This window comes from Mercenaria mercenaria, chromosome 15 (assembly GCF_021730395.1).
Source record: "Mercenaria mercenaria strain notata chromosome 15, MADL_Memer_1, whole genome shotgun sequence".
Classification (NCBI taxonomy): Eukaryota; Metazoa; Mollusca; class Bivalvia; order Venerida; family Veneridae; genus Mercenaria; species Mercenaria mercenaria.
This window is the reverse complement of record NC_069375.1, coordinates 27892562-27909704: the sequence shown is the minus strand read 5'-3', so window position 1 is coordinate 27909704 and position 17143 is coordinate 27892562. Positions and strand designations below refer to the sequence as shown.

Sequence of the window (17143 nt, the reverse complement as noted above, 5' to 3'; positions counted from 1 at the left end):
GATACGCAGACCGTATTCAGCTCTTTCTTTAACTTGATATATGTTGGTATTTGAACAGGTTTTTATCATATTTATTAAACTTACTTATCATTTTGAGATATATCAATATTCTTGCTAAATATACTGAGCCAAAGTTAGCTTTAAAACTGTGAACAGCGTCGTTTAGGGTAAACGCTTTGTCTACATTTCACTCAGCGTAGCACAATCAACAGAGTGAAAGAAATTGACACTCTCGTCCAATCAGGCAGAGTGTTGCATAAATCTTCCATTTTGATAAATTATCTATAATGCGTTATCAAGTAGTTTGATTTGCAAACTGAAGTCACGTGGCATAGGTAACGAATTCGTTCTTAGACGGCGTTCGCCGAAAAAGATTTTTATGAAACCCTTGACATATACTGAAGATAATATGAAGAATATAAGGACCTCATGTGCCTGCTTGTATGAGACATGGTTTCCGTTGAATAGAAAACCAATTTCTAGCCAGAGATTTATCCCGTTGTACTGGGGGCTGGGAAAACATCCGCATTTATCAGGCAGGCATAGGTTTGAGCCAGACTGGGCTTCCACGAAGTGGAAGCCAGGTGCATTATACTCAAAGTATTATGGTACGTATCCCAACATTAAAGTCATAAGCGTACAAAGGACTTCTGATATTTTCAGAGGAGGACAAAATCAATACTTTGATGTTACTTTTCCCCAATAACTATGCTTTGCCAAGAATAATGTGATTTGTTTGCACAGAAACTAATCAAAGCGGTTTAACTCTTGATGGTTGACAGCTTCTTAAAGACAGTCTGCATTTCCTTACATGTTGTGTTTGAATTGTGAAAGCATCGTATTTGATAAAGAGACCTTCTGTAAAAGTAAACCATCATTTAGTTGTTGGCAAGATGAGAAGGCACTTAATTGCCGAAGGGAACTTTATTTACTGGGCAATAGTCTAGTTATTTGAGCTGTGATACATAAATGAGCACAATGGGATCATCATGTCCTCATTCAGTTTAAATTATGTTTTAAGTCAGTTATTTGTAACTTTTCAGGTGGTTGTTAGAAGAAAAATAACATCTCAGTCTAAACAACAAACAGCTAAGAGGAAACAGACAGTTAAAAGAAAGAAACAGGCCAGTGTTAATCAATCAAACCAAAGAAAACAAAATGGTAAATAGACATTTCAAAGTTAACCTACTTCAAAAACACTTTCAAAAATTTGAATAAAAATTCACATGGGAGTGTATGGTGTCTTAATCAAGGCCCATTAGCTAATTTCATCCCTAGTTCATAGTTGAAAGTCTCATAAGTAGGACAGTGACATTCTTAAATGAGAATGATTGGTACTGATTAGACACCTTCTGTATATGATTGTCATACATTTTATATAGTTTTATAAAACTATTAGTTGCAATACAAAAATGTGATCAAACAGAAAGGAATATGTCTTATGTTCAGTCTTTTTTTACCAGTGGGCATAATGGTGTTCCCTCATCCACCACTCAATAAAAGTGGATTCTTTAATAAGTTTAAAAATTACAAAATATTTCATTTAACATTGCACTTTTTATATAAAAGGAAATGTGAAAAATGTGTCCATTTATTTCGATACTATGTTAAAATATATGCTAAGACTTCTTGAATGAGTACTTCACTAAAAGTTGGAAAACAGTATGAATACAGTGCTTATTATAACTTTTTCAGGTAAAAGAAGGGTTGTGACTGTCACCAGATCTGTCATCATTCCTGTAATTGATGAAGTGAAAAGATATATTTGGCTTTGGATTTTTATTTTTATGATGAACATACCTGTTTCAATTCTCATTTTGCTTGTGATGATGTTATTAAAGTGTTCGTGTTCAGTATTAGCAGTGTTACTGTATATACATAATATATGGCTGCAGACTATTAATATGCACATTGGAACTTTACATGCATGCACACACAAAATTATACATGCATGCACACACCAAATTAAAAGGATGAGCTTTCATGCTGCAATTCCATTTCAGTATGTAGAGACATATTAATAGCTCAGTTGTATAGGCTATGAAAACCTTCACAATCCATTCTCTGTAGTAGTGTTGTTTTTTTTAGCTTACCTGTCACATAGTGACAAGGTGAGCTTTTGTGATCACCCGTCGTCCGTCCGTGCATCAACAATTTCTTGTCTGCAAGATAGTGGTTTCATTTAGGATTTTATTTTAACCAAACTTGCACATAACTTGTATCATCTTATGATCTCGGTTCCTTTCTTGAACTAGCCAGATCCCATTATTGGTTCCAGAGTAATGGCCCCTATAAGGGCCAAAATTAGCTATTTTGACCTTGTCTGCACAATAGCAGCTTTATTTATGATTTGATTTTTACCAAACCGGCAAGCAACTTGTATCACTGTAAGATCTTGGTTCCTTTCTCGAACTGGCCAGATTCCATTATGGGTTCCAGAGTTATGGCCCCTAAAGGGCCCAAATTAGCTATTTTGACCTTGTCTGCACAATAGCAGCTTCATTTATGATTTTATTTTAACCAAACTTGTACACAACTAGTATCACCATAAGATCTTGGAACTGGCGAGATTCCATCATGGGTTCCGGAGTGATGGCCCCTGAAAGGGCCAGAATTAGCTATTTTGACTTTGTCTGCACAATAGCAGCTTCATTTATGATTTGAATTTAATCAAACTAGCACAAAACTTGCGTCACCATAAGATCTTGGTTCCTTTCTTGAACCGGCCATATCCCATAATGGGTTCTAGAGTTATGGCCCCTGAAAGGGCCAAAAGTAGCTATTTTGACCTTGTCTGCACAAAAGCAGCTTCATTTATGATTTTAAATGGACTTAGATATTTTTTCTGAGGACCTGTTTGTCATCGAGTGCATCATGGCCCTCTTGTTCCAATATCTGTCGGTGTAGAGTATTATCTCAAATTAAAAAAAACATGGTATAATTGGCTGTAGCCCCTGAAAAGTTTTATTTTGTTTGGGTTCGGGAAGAAAAAAATTTATGGTCCTTAAATAAATTTATTTTTACATATTAGGTACAAAATTTTTTTGGGGCCTTTATTCAAATCCTTGTCCCTTGTCCATCACTCTGTCTGTTTGTGTCCACTCTGTTATTCTTGAATCCCTTGGAAGATTTTGAAGAAACTTGACACAACTGTTCACCTCACCAAGACAACATGCAGAACACAGTTTTGGATGGTTCAGTTCAAAGTCAAGGTCACACTTAGGAGTCCAAGGTCATATCAAGTTTGTTACGTGTCTGCCCTGTGACTCTCAAATTGCTAATCTCTTCTTCTCAAACCTGGTTTAAGGGATACGCTTTTTAGCGCACCTGAGCTAAATGGTCATTATGAGCTTTTTTGACCTCTAAATGTCCGTCATGTGACTCGTGTCGTGTGTCCATCAACATTTTCTTAAAAAGTCTGGAAAACCACAGGACAGAATTACACCAAACTTCACAGGAATGGTCTTTTGGCGGCCCCCTTTCAAAATTGTTTAAAGAATTGAATTCCATGCAGAATTCTGGTTGCCATGGCAACCAAAAGGAAAATCTTGTCCAAAACCACAGGGCCTAGGGCTTTGATATCTGGTGCGTTGCATCATCTAGTGGTCCTCTACCAAAATTTTTCAAATAATCCCCCTAGGGTCAAATATGGCCCCGCCGCGGGGGTCACATGGTTTATATAGACTAATATAAGGAAAACTTTGAAAATCTTCTTGTACAAAACCACACGGCCTAGGGCTTTGATATTTGGTATGTAGCATCATCTAGTGGTCCTCTACAAAGATTGTTCAAATTTTCTCCCTAGGGTCAAATGTGGCCCCGACCCGGGGGTCACAAGTTTTACATAGACTTGTATAGGAGAAAAAGTTTAAGAATCTTCTTGTCAGAAACCACAACACTTACACTTATGATATTTGGTTTGTAGCATTGTCTTATGGTCCTCAACCAAAGTTGTTCAAATTGTACCCCTTTGGTGAAAAGAGGCCCTGCCCTGGGGATCCAAAGTTTTATATAGAGTTATATAGGAAATAAACTTTAAAATCTTCTTGTCTGAAACCATACGACCTAGGCTTTTGATATTTAGTATGATGCATTGTCTAGTAGTACTCTACATTTTTGTAAATAAACATAATTCATATATGTTTAAATCAATCTGGTTTTTATGTCAACTTTTAAATTGAGGACTGAAAGGCATTGAAACACAGAAAAGGGTGGATTACAGCTGTAGGGGGATATGGGGACAGAAAAAAGTACGGTGGTACTGGTCAGGGTAAAAGTATGGTTTAGTCATTGAAAGGTTAGGGAATTTTATTTTCATAACTTCGTGGCGAACCAGCTTATAATTTTTCATTTTTTGTATTTTTGTGTTAGGCTGGCTAAACAATTTTGAAAATCATTTGCTCAAGTTTATTTCAAAAGTTTTTTGGGGTGGATTAACACAAAGTTGTAATACAATATGTGATATTTAAGTCTGTCATATATTTTTGTGAGGCAGGCTGAACAATTTTGAACCTATATGTTTCAAATCATTTTATAAGTTTGTTTGGCTGGCCTAACACAAAATTGTATGGAAATATGTAATATTTAAGTCTTTCATATATTTTTGTCAGGCAGGCTGAAAAATTTTGAACCTATATGTTTCTATCATTTCAAAAGTCTTTTTGGCCGGTCTAACATATAGTTTTATGTAGATATTTGACATTGAAAAGTGGTTTTTGTATTTTTGTTAGACTGGGCAATTTTGAAACACATTTTTTTCAAATCATTTTGAAAATTTGTTCAGCCAGCCTAACACATTTCAAAGTTTATAGACTGGCCTAATACAAATTTGTATGAAGATATGTGATATTTAAAAGTCTTGTATATTTGTAAGGCTGGGCAATTTTGAAACACATTTTTTCAAATCATTTTGAAAATTTGTTCGGCTAGCCTAACACAAAGTTGTATGGATATGTGTGATAATAAACTTTTAAGTCTTTTTTGTATTTTTGTAGGCTGGCCAAACAATTTTGAAGCTTGATATTTCAAATCATTTCAACAGTTTTGTTTGTTTGTGTGGCCAAACACTAGGTTGTATGGAGATATATGATATTGAACAGTCTTGTATTTTTGTTAGGCTGGTCGAACAATTTCAAAGTTCTTTTTTTTTTTTTTAAATAATTTCAAAAGTTTGTTGGGCCAGCCTATCATGATTTTTGGATAAGATAGGTGATATTAAACAAATCTCATGTGCTTTTGTTAGGCTGGGCCCAACATTTTTTAAACTCATTTTTTCAAATCATTCGAATATTTGTTCGGCCGGCCTAACACAAAGTTTACAGATATCGTGATCTAAAATCTTTCCTGTATTTTTTTTTAGGCTGGCCGAACAGTTTTGAAACTTAATGATTTCAAATCATTCGAAAAATTTTTTCCTGTGTCCTAACACACGGGTTGTATGCAGATATGTGATTTCTGAGCAGTCTTTATTGTATTTTTGTAAGGCTAGCTGTCGAACAATTTCAAAACTCATTTTTTTTTTCAAATTATTTCAAAAGTCTGTTCTGTCAGCCTATCATAATATTTGTTTGAGTATTTTGATAAATTTAACAGTCCTCTTATATTTGTTTTTTTTTGTTAGGCTGGGCCCAACAATTTTGAAACTTACTGTTCCAAATCATTTCGAACGTTTGTTCGGCCAGTCTATTGTAGTATTTATATAGGATATGTCATATTGAGTCTCTCTTGTATTTCTGTTAGGTTGGCCGAACAATTTTGAAACTTTCTGTTTCAAGCCATTTCGAAAGTTTGTTTCGCTAGTCTATCATAATATTTGTATGAAATATGTGATATTGAAAGTCTCTCTTGTATTTTTGTTAGGCTGGCTGAACAATTTTGTAAGTTTGTTAGGCCGGCCTAACATGAGATTGTATGGAGATATGAAAGTATGATATTGAACAATCTCTGTTGTATTTTTGTGAGGCTGGTCGAACAATTTTAAAATTCATTTGTCAAATTATTAATTCATTTGTCAAATTATTTCAAAAGTGTTCGGCACAAAGTTTTATGGAGATGTGTGATATTGAACAGTCTTTCTTGTATTTTTGTTATGCTGGTCAAACAGTTTCAATTTTTTTTTATTATTATTTCAAAAGCCTGTTCGGCTGGCCTATTTTATTTTTGTTAGGCTGGCCGAACAATGTAGAAACTCAGTTTTTCCAACCATTTCGAAAGTTTGTTCGGCTGGTGTAGCGAAAAGTTGTATGTAGATATGTGATATCAAATACTTTTTCTTGTATTTTTGTTAGGCTGGCCTAACAGTTTTGAAACATATTTTTGTTAATAATTTCAAAAGTCTGTTCGGCTGACCTAACACAATACTTATATGTGATACTGAACAGTCGCTCTTGTATTTTTGTTACGCTGGCCAAACAATTTGAAACATTTTTTTCCCAAATAATTTCAAAAGTCTGTTCGGCCGACTTAACACAAAGTTGTATAGAAGTATGACTGATATTGAACAGTCTTTCATGTATTTTTGTTGGGCCGGCCGAACAGTTTTGAAACTCATTATTTCAAATCATTTTGAAAGTCCGTGTAATGAAGTATTTCGATCCCCATAGAATAATGACACCCCGGTCATTATTCTATAGGAAAAGTGACCCCCCGGTCATAGTATTATGACCTCCAGATCATAGTACTATGACTCCCCCACGTGAAGTAAACTGAACCTCACGAAGAATATTGACTCCCATAAAAAAAAACGACCCCGGTCATTTGGTCAAATTTAGTGATAACTCATGTATCTAAGGCCTAATTGCTGCATTTTATGCCCCCACTCGGGGGAGGGGGGTATATAGATTTGCCCATGTCCGTCCGTCCGTCCTTCCGTTTGACCATTAGCCCCAGATACCATCACTTGACACAGAAATCAGAGCATTCCGCAACGGGAAAAGGGATTCTATTTCTAGACGCTGTATCTTGGTGTATACATTTTTTTCAGGAAAATAACAATTCACAATACGTTCACAAAACACACCAGTGTCAATAATCCCTGCAAACTTCGGTATGAAGTAATTCTTCAGAAGAAAACTGCACAAGAAACTGCTAGCATAGAACTTAGTATTAATAGAAGTTGCAATACTTAGCAGTGGCAGTAAAGTACGGTAGCGGCAACAATAGAAAGTAGTAGTAGTAGTAGTAGTAGTAGTAGTAGTAGTAGTGTTAGTGGCAGTGGTAGTGGCAGTTGCAGTAGCAGCAGCAGCAGCAGCAGCAGCAGAGGAATAAGTGACAGCAACAACAGCAGCAGGAGAAGAAGAGGTAGATGTACAAGACGTATTTGTGGAAGCAGGTATAGTAGTATCAGTAGTAGCAGTTGTAGTAGTAGTAGTAGAAGTAGAAGTAGTAGTAGTAGAAGAAGAAGAAGTACATGTAGTAATAGCAATAGAAGTAGCGGCACCAGTAGTAGTAGTACAATCAAAATGTTAACTATTGGCAATGGAGGGTATTAGAGTTGTAGATCTAGTAAAATTGTCCGTTAGGTTTGGGGGGGGGGTCACTTTTTAATAGATATTATCGTCGAAAGTCTTTTTAGGGGCCGGTGTTTTACACGGAAAGAGTAACTTTTTTAAATAGAATAATGTCCGGGAATCGATATTGTATGAGAGTTCGAATGTAATAATTTCGGCAGTGAGTATTTTACATGGAAGGAGTCACTTTTTCTACAGAATAATAGCCGGGGTCGTTATTCTATGAGATACGAAGGGGGTCATCTTTAGGGAGTCAGTATTTTACTTGGAGGGGGTCCGTTTTTCTATAGAATAATGACCGGGAGTCGTTATTCTATAGAGTTTTCAAAGGGAGTCAGTTTTTTATAAGGGGAGTCAATATTTTACAGGAAAGGAGTCACATTTTCTATAGAATAATGACCGGGGGGTCGTTATTCTATGGGGGTCGAAATACTTCATTACACCTGGCTTAAATACGGTTTTTAATTGTTTTTCAGACTGTTCAAAATTTTGTTCGGTCAGCCTAACACAGTGTTTCTTCTGTGAAGATCTATATCATTTATGTTTTATCAAATATTCAGCTTTCATATTTATATATTTATTTGTTAGGCTGGCCAAACAGTTAATCTCCTTTTTTCAAATCATTTTGAAATTTTGTAAGGCCGGCCTAAATGGTCTGTATATGAATTGTTAGGCTGACCGAACGGTTTTTAATTGTTTTTCAGACTGTTCAAAATTTTGTTCGGTCAGCCTAACACAGTGTTTCTTCTGTGAAGATCTATATCATTTATGTTTTATCAAATATTCAGCTTTCATATTTATATATTTATTTGTTAGGCTGGCCAAACAGTTAATCTCCTTTTTTCAAATCATTTTGAAATTTTGTAAGGCCGACCTAAATGGTCTGTATATGAATTGTTAGGCTGACCGAACGGTTTTTAATTGTTTTTCAGACTGTTCAAAATTTTGTTCGGTCAGCCTAACACAGTATTACTTCTGTGAAGATCTATATCATTTATGTTTTATCAAATATTCAGTTTTCATTTCATATTTATTTGTTAGGCTGGCCTAACAGGCATATATTGGATGCATTTTATGTTAACTTAAAATAAAAACCATGAAACACATCTTGTTTTTGTGAAGTTTTATTCAACATGTATGAAAATATGGGTACATATTTACATGGTAATTTTGAGGAAAATGGTCATTTATTTGGGAATTTGTGTACTTTCCCTTTTGATAATGTACTCTGTTGTATATAATCTTAAAAACTCATAACCAGTTTTACTTATGTTTACAATGGACATGTTATACCAAAAATGACCGTAAAAGTCAACTTTCTGGAGAAAGAGAACAATATATATATATAATTGAATAGCTGCTGTTATAATCTCTTATGTATAAGAGATGTATGGTCTGGATTGATACTGATTTCTAAGTGAATCTCGGTATAGATTTCATGCCGAATCTGGAGCCTGATACAGGCCATGTTATTATCTGAGAGCGCTAACTTAATGCCTTTAAATAACTTTGCATACCATATAAATCTCTGGCGACAAATTATGTTCTAGGCAGAGTTTTCTTGTATTATTATTTTCTCAATGAGGCTATTTAGATATACACGCAGTTATTATTATTATTATACCAGATTTATACATGTATAGCGCCCTTTTCATGATAAACACGTTCAAAGGCAACTGCAGCCACACAGGGCGCGAAATCATCCTCTACTAGTACAGACACAGAGCGATCTGACCAGAGAGGCAGAGTGAGATAAAGCCCCCAGAAAAGACAGAGAGAACTTTTCAGATACAGACGTGTCCGGCTAACTTAGCCTAGCTCTTTTCGAATAGACAGTCTGGTTCTTTAACGTGCCCGGTGTATAGCACCAATACACGCGAAACCGTCTTTCCTGGGAAGAACCAGTACAGGCCTCTAGTTAGGTGGGAGACACTCAAGAGCATCTCAGAAATTTCCAGTGCCTGGACCGGGATTCGAACCCCGGACCTCTGGATTGACAGTCAAGCGTGTTACCACTAGACCACCGGCCCACCTCAGTTTCATATTGAAAGAACTGCACGCTAGATCTCTACTACAAGGTATATTTGAACTACTAAACAGATCAACCACTCTAGTATTGTAAATGAATATTTTGATAAAATGGATGTTATAGTAGTGTTTCCTTAGCAGTAGATTTCTCTTTAGGCAAATATACATGAATACCACATTAGAAAGCAGCAGAGTTGAAACACTGACAGATGAAAACAGACAATACATTAAAACATTAGACGGTGTGGATTTGTATCGGTAGAGGTACGTTGATCATTTTGTACATTGATGTATCAAAAACATATCAAAAACATACACAGGGACATGTTGTTATTCTTATTTCTTTAAATATATAGAATAGAGGATATCTCTTTGTTTCAGTGTAAGATCGAAATATATTTCACCAAATGAACACTATAATTATGTCTCCCACAACACAGTGGTGTCGGAGACATATTGATTTACTCCTGTCTGTGTGTCGTCTGTCTGTCTGTCTTCTTTTTCAGTATGTCTGTCTGTCTGTCTCTCTGTCTGTCTGAAATAAATGATTTCGTCACTAGTCTTGGGTTTAATTTTTGTACCTTCTAAAAAAATCACAGCCACTTAGGACCGTGGCCCCCAGCAAAGCGTTCTAAGAACATGTCGCGGTTATCAACATGATTTGTTACAATTGCAACGTGTATTAAAAAAAATAACCCTTTTTCTGTCAATGTTTTACGATCTGATTACATCTTCGTAACATAGTACTCCAAGGATCTCGTGCTCTAATTAATTAAAATGACCGTATATCTATACATCCACTCTCGAATAAATATAACGAGTTGGAAATTGATTTCTTATTGTTCAAAACCCCTATGTCTGTTGTCAGGATCGGTAACATTCGAAATACCTGATGAATGCCCAAGTTAGGGAATTTTAGGTGGTTAAAACGATGAGAACGGGTTTGTTGAAATGTCGCGGACGGCCATCTGAAGATGATAGTAAATGGAGATTTTTAAAACACTAGTACTGAAATTATAACAAAGGAGACCTATGTTCAGTCGGCAAGAGCCGAAGAGGGAGGAGTGGTCCTGATCCCTACCTCTCCCCAACTACCCCCAGACACTTACACATTCCGACCTCGGGAGAGCATTCTTTCAAAAATAGAATGCACAAACAATTATCAATTAACAAATACATGTTCCAGTTAGCATTTTTTTAAATCCTAACTATTATCAATTCTTAAGTAAAATAACACGTTATGTATACATTAAATACATGTAAAGTACATGTATCACATTAACATAAAATATTTACTTTAAACACGAAATGTTATCTGCACAAACATACTTAAATCACCTTTATCGTGAGATATTTATAGAACACACTACCTATGCACAAAGTACAGGTACATATATTTTGAATTTCAAACTTTTATTTGCCAGAAGGATTAATGAGTTAAGATGTCAGATCAAGCACCGTACCTGCGATTCCAGAATAAAACTGCAATAGTAACAGGTGGTTGTGACGGTGTTGGGAGGGGATGTGTCGATGTTTTAGGTATGTACTGTTTTACTTACATGTCACTAATTATTATTTAAAGCGTATGGTTCAAAATAACTTCTGCCTCTGCTTTTGTATATTTGGCGTTTGGTAGTCGCGTTTTTCTCACAGTGTCACTGAGAAGTTTAAACCCATGTTTGAAAAAGTCCAATCTTCGTTTGCAAAACTTTTAAATATATGTTTATATTGGCTAACAGTCGACTCGCTCACACTTTATTCTCTGAAAAATTAAAGGGCAAGGAATGCCTGACAATAAGTTAATTTTATATGAAAGCCATCCTCAAGCCTTTCATAATGCTGAAAGAGTTATTAAAATCTGACCACTATAATGACTATTGAAAGAGATATAGCAGTTTGAAATTTAAGAAAATGGCTGATCATGGAGGCAGCCATTTTAGTGTGTTTATGACGTCATTTACACAGTGTTGAATCCTTTATTTAGCAAAAAACCTTTTAAATAAATTAGTTTCCCATGTTTCTGTCGACGTAGCCCAGTCGGCAATTATTTGTTTGGGTTCGTGTTGCCGTCTGGCCGTATAGATAACTGCAAAATATTTAAAAATCTTAGATATTTATTATCATATATATCATGACGTATAATGTAACTATATAATCCAATGTCAAGATATCAAGTGCAATAAAAGAATACATAAAATATTATACATAAGGTTAAAATACATGTATATATGGTAATAAGTATATGAAAAATAGCTTATGTTTGAGCCATATTACTATCTTAAACTCTGAAATGATACTTTATGGTTAACAGAATGTAACAAAAGTATAACTAACCTGCAAAATATTTAAATGTCTTAGATATTTATTATCATATATATCATGACGTATAATGTAACTATATAATCCAATGTCAAGATATCAAGTGCAATGGAGCATCGCACAACATACCCGAACATCGGATATTTAGTTACGGGTGACAGGCTAGTAATTGTTAGTACAGGTAGAAGTAGAAGTAAGTAAATAGGGCAATATAACGGGACTTTTGGTCAAGATCAAAAATGAGTAACAGGTAGTACATCTGATATTTAGATTTCATATTTCATTTAATAGATTCAAATACAATATTGTGACAACAATAACAAGGCAAAAAGAAATAAAACGCGTTTCGCGTCCTATGACATTTCTTGAGTGTAGGATGTAAAACATGATAATTCCTGTCATTATAGCTGGAAAGAGTAGAGAAATTATTTTACAGAAATAAGTAAATGCAATTCAAATATATATCTGGAAATTGAATAAATCCGCCATTTATTTTTTGTTGCCATGGAAACAAAATGGCTGCCATTTTAATCAAATATTTAAATGTTCAGAGCTTACTCAGTTTTTAGCCGATATTGAAAATCCTTTCACTTCTTTAAATGATTTATAAAATCCTAGCAGATGGAATTAACATCAGAACAAGATTGCCTTTCCCTTTAATGAAATGTCAAAGTAAACAGTGGTACAAGCATATTGACATATGACTTTTGAAAGAACCAAAGTATTTGTACAAAAATGAGAAAACCGTTGCAACGCTTTTGAAATAATGGAGAAAGTCAACATTCTTTACTTGTCTTTTTATCAAGATCTAACACTTATTTTCACTGACTCTATCATCTTTCAGTGTCTTATATACATTCTATTCCAAACATGGTGGAAATGGCATGCTGAAAAAATTCACCCCAACATTGGGCGAGTAGCTTTAAATAGGGATGGGTTCGAAAACCAAAGTTACTTTTGTGGAGAAAACACAAATATTTGGTGAGGCATACCTAAATTGAAGAGAAATTTCCAACCTGCCTGATCCACTTCTAAGCCAATGAACATACTTCGTTTTCTTTTTTCGCTACTGTGGCGGCCAACACTTTATGTGAAACTAACCATGGCTTTATATAATCTTCCAAACAAATCGACTGTGTTTCATACAGACAAGCTTCAAAATTTATTTTCAAGTAAACAGTTATTGCATGTTTCAGTATGCAACACAGTAATTGCATAATGGTTATTGCATGATTCAGTATGCAAAACAATGATTGCATGATTCAGTATGTAACACGTTTTAAACATGATTCATGATGCAAAACAGTTATTTTATGATTCTATATGCAAAAACAGTTATTGCATAGTTCTATATGCAAAAACAGTTATTGCCTGATTCTGTATGCAAAAACAGTTATTGCATGATCCTATATACAAAGAACAGTTATTGCATGATTCTGTATTCAACACAGTTATTGCCTTATTCTATATGCAAAACAGTTATAGCATGATTCTATATGCAAAAACAGTTATTGTATGATTCTATATTCAACACAGTTATTGCCTGATTCTATATGCAAAACAGTTATAGCATGATTCTATATGCAAAACAGTTATTGCATGATTCTATATGCAACACAGTTATTGCATGATTCTATAATCAACACAGTTATTGCCTGATTCTATATGCAAAACAGTTATTGCATGATTCTATATGCAAAACAGTTGTAGCATCATTCTATATGCAAAAACAGTTATTGCATGATTCTATATTCAACACAGTTATTGCCTGATTCTATATACAAAACAGTTATAGCATGATTCTATATGCAAAACAGTTATTGCATGATTCTATATGCAACACAGTTATTGCATGATTCTATAATCAACACAGTTATTGCCTTATTCTATATGCAAAACAGTTATAGCATGATTCTATATGCAAAAACAGTTATTGCATGATTCTATATTCAACACAGTTATTGCCTGATTCTTTATGCAAAACAGTTATAGTATGGTTCTATATGCAAAACAGTTATTGCATGATTCTATATGCAACACAGTTATTACATGATTCTATATGCAACACAGTTATTGCATGATTCTATATGCAAAACAGTTATTGCATGATTTATTATCCAATATAGTTCTTGCTTGATTCTATATGCAACACAGTTATTGCATGATTTTATTTTCAACACAGTTGTTGCATGATTCTATATGCAACTCAGTTATTGCACGATTCTATATGCAACACAGTTATTGCATGATTCTATATGCAAAACAGTTATAGCATGATTCTATATGCAAAAACAATTATTGCATTATTCTATATGCAACACAGTTATTCCCTGATTCTATATGCAAAACAGTTATTGCCTGATTCTATATGCAACACAGTTATTACATGATTCTATATGCAACACAGTTATTGCATGATTATATATGCAACACAGTTATTGCATGATTCTATATGCACAACAGTTATTGCATGATTCATTATCCAGTATTGTTCTTGCTTGATTCAGTATGCAACAATGTATATCTGATTAGATAAAAAAAAATTCAGTTATATGCTGCCTTGAAGGGATAACTAATTCTCAAGTTCTCTGAAAGGAAAAATCAATTCCGAATAAGACCAGTTAAACCGAAATTTATACGCAAGAGTCAGATATTGTAAGCAGATTATGTACACTTGCACACGTTCCACGTTGTATGAGTAGATATTGTATTACGTATTTTTGTTTTTACTTTTAGTCTAATACAGTAATATTTTGACAATATTTTCTGGCCTATTGTTTGGATAGCACGATATCCATAATTTTAGGCTAGCACTGTGTCCGGTATAAATCTTGTTATCTGGCTTATCATTCGTGTTTGGACAAAATGGTAATCATAAATTGTTAGTGAATATTTTGTCCGAAATAAACCATTGCTTATATTTGGACAAAACGGCTAACCATTAATTGTTTTAGCATTGTATGTCTGGCGTATGCAATCACTACGATATCTTAATTTGTAATAGTATAGCAAAAATAATTATTAAAACATGTATTTATTAACCATTCAAAGCACATCTGCGTTTTCATTTTCAGCTGCAAATGGTGGGACGGTAGTCGTTTTCGACATAAATGGTAACAATTACTTTTTATTCTCTTTTTTTCTTGATACTACTGCAAAGTTCTATTTAATAAGCTTAGTTTGTCGCTTTCTGTGGTAGGATGTTCTGTGAACAAATACATGAAACAGTTTGAAGGTAAAGCAAAATGCCGGTATCATTAATATGTCTCTTTCTCAAGAACATAGACAAGACAGAAAATTCGAGAAAGCCATCCAATTAGGTGTTTCTGGACAGGTGCCCGTACATGAGGAGCACCTGTGGTCTTTTACTACCAATAAAACCTATAAATGTCGCAATATGACCTAAATGACGTCCGTGTGACTCTTCCCAACAAAAATAGGAAGAAAATTATTTCAGTAGGTGATTTCTATATTCTTGGCACATGACCCAGTTTAACGTTATGAGTAAAATGATTAGTGTACTTGTGAAGTGAATACATTATGTTGAAAAATCAAGTTATTAACTTTAATCTGCTACAGAATATACTGCTATGTATGTCTTCATCCTTTTCGCAGTACAAGGTTGCAACTTTTGCTTGATAGGTGTATTACAAGAATTGCAAAAGTTGTATCTCAACTTCAGGAACTTTAGTAATAGAGAAAAGTTGAAATAATATGACTGTACTGCTCAAATTGTTCCTTGTATTGAAGATCTGTGATTTTCAGATGAAATTGGGTCAAAGTTGAAATCGGAAGGACCAGGGAAGATAATCTTTATTCACTGTGATATGACAAAGGAAAATGAAATAAAGGTACACAAAAAAATGGAATTGCAGTTCTTCAAAGTACTTAACAACATATCGGTAACTGTCGAAGTTGTGTCATTTTGAGACTATTTTGAATATACATTTGAGAAGAAGTGTTTAAGTGACAAAATCGCAAGGATATAATTGAGGTATTTATTTGAAAACATTCTGTTAATCAAATGGTTAAATACAACAGCTCACCTTTTACACAGTTCCGTTATTTATATTTTAAACAATCTATATATTTTTTACGTAATGAATAAGTAAACTAATGAGAACATGTATATTTCAATAAACGCTATAGATCATTCAATTTAGCATTCGTCGATGCTATTAAAAGATGAATTGATCTATCACTATTACACACTACTTCTTTGTTCTCCACACAGAAATCAATTGAAGAAACTGTGAAACGTTGCGGCAAAATAGACTGCCTTGTAAATAATGTTGGATCACGTAAGTGAATCACTTTTTCCAAACCTTTTCTTATTATATTTTATTCCAAATACTTAGTATATAGGAATGCGTTCTTGCAACATACAAACATCATATCCTGTGTTGGAATTAATAATATAACTTAATTAAATAACTTGAATTTTATGCTATTATGCTACTTGCAGATCCTGGGGCAATGACAATTGATGATATATCAGTTCAAGGTTTCCGAGATTTACTTGAAATTAATCTTGTAAGCAATTTTACTGCGAGCAAGGTAAGTACAGCTGGGGCAATGGCGGTAGATGATATATCAGTTCAAGGGTTTCCGAGATTTACTTGAAATTAACCTATATACCCCCCTCAAACATGTTTGGTGGGGGTATAATTACTGGTAAGTAAGTAAGGCAAATTTGTTATTGAGACCACTTTTTTGCCAGCCCCAAGGGTGGTCTTTTTAATTTTGACACTGGAACTTAAATGTATTAAGTATGCTTTTTTGTGTACACTGTTTTTATACTATCCTATTAACCATGACTGGCCAATATGTTGACAACAGACCCCAGTTCTCAGTTGGGGTAGTTGCAGCTGTTAAAGTACACCAAGAGTTTGTTTCCCAGGTCATGACTGCCCTCTATTTTCTATGTAAGATTCCAAATTGCACATAAACCAAAAAGTATGCTAAATGTTACAAATCAGTAGTGTGTACATGGAGTATGGATACTTACTTTGTTGTTGAAAAGGGCTCCATGTTCGTTATTGCTCAAGAGCCAATATCTTTAAAACATCAGCTGTGAGTATGTGACCTGAAAACATACAGCATATTAAGTTTTACCTTGCATTTTTATATTAAATAAATTTATAAGTATAGAATATTTTTACCTGTAGTGACGTTGAGATCGGCCTACGACATGTATGACAGGTGGTGGTAGAGCTACGGAGCAGTATGATCATTATGATGGGGTTCGAGTCCTACGTCAGGTGCACTTTACCCCCTTGGTTTGCTCT

The 17143-nt window shown here is 34.3% G+C and overlaps 1 protein-coding gene across 1 annotated transcript; it reads left to right on the top strand.

Annotated features, from left to right (window-relative positions):
• The first annotated feature begins 10900 nt into the window (after nt 1-10900).
• LOC128548744 (17-beta-hydroxysteroid dehydrogenase 14-like) lies at nt 10901-16478 on the top strand. Its single transcript, XM_053524146.1, has 5 exons — nt 10901-11075; nt 14930-14968; nt 15621-15706; nt 16090-16156; nt 16321-16478. The coding sequence occupies exons 1-5, from the start codon at nt 10979-10981 to the stop codon at nt 16476-16478; spliced, it is 447 nt and encodes a 148-aa protein (XP_053380121.1). The 5' UTR covers nt 10901-10978.
• The last annotated feature ends 665 nt before the right edge of the window (nt 16479-17143 follow it).

Bases quoted from the DNA above. Each gene is read 5' to 3' on its own strand.
- LOC128548744 (XM_053524146.1), top strand. From the start codon at position 10,979: ATGTCAGATCAAGCACCGTACCTGCGATTCCAGAATAAAACTGCAATA. The intron at 15,707-16,089 runs GTACACAAAAAA...TTCTCCACACAG, and splicing joins CAAAGGAAAATGAAATAAAG to AAATCAATTGAAGAAACTGT. The intron at 16,157-16,320 runs GTAAGTGAATCA...TGCTACTTGCAG, and splicing joins TGTAAATAATGTTGGATCAC to ATCCTGGGGCAATGACAATT.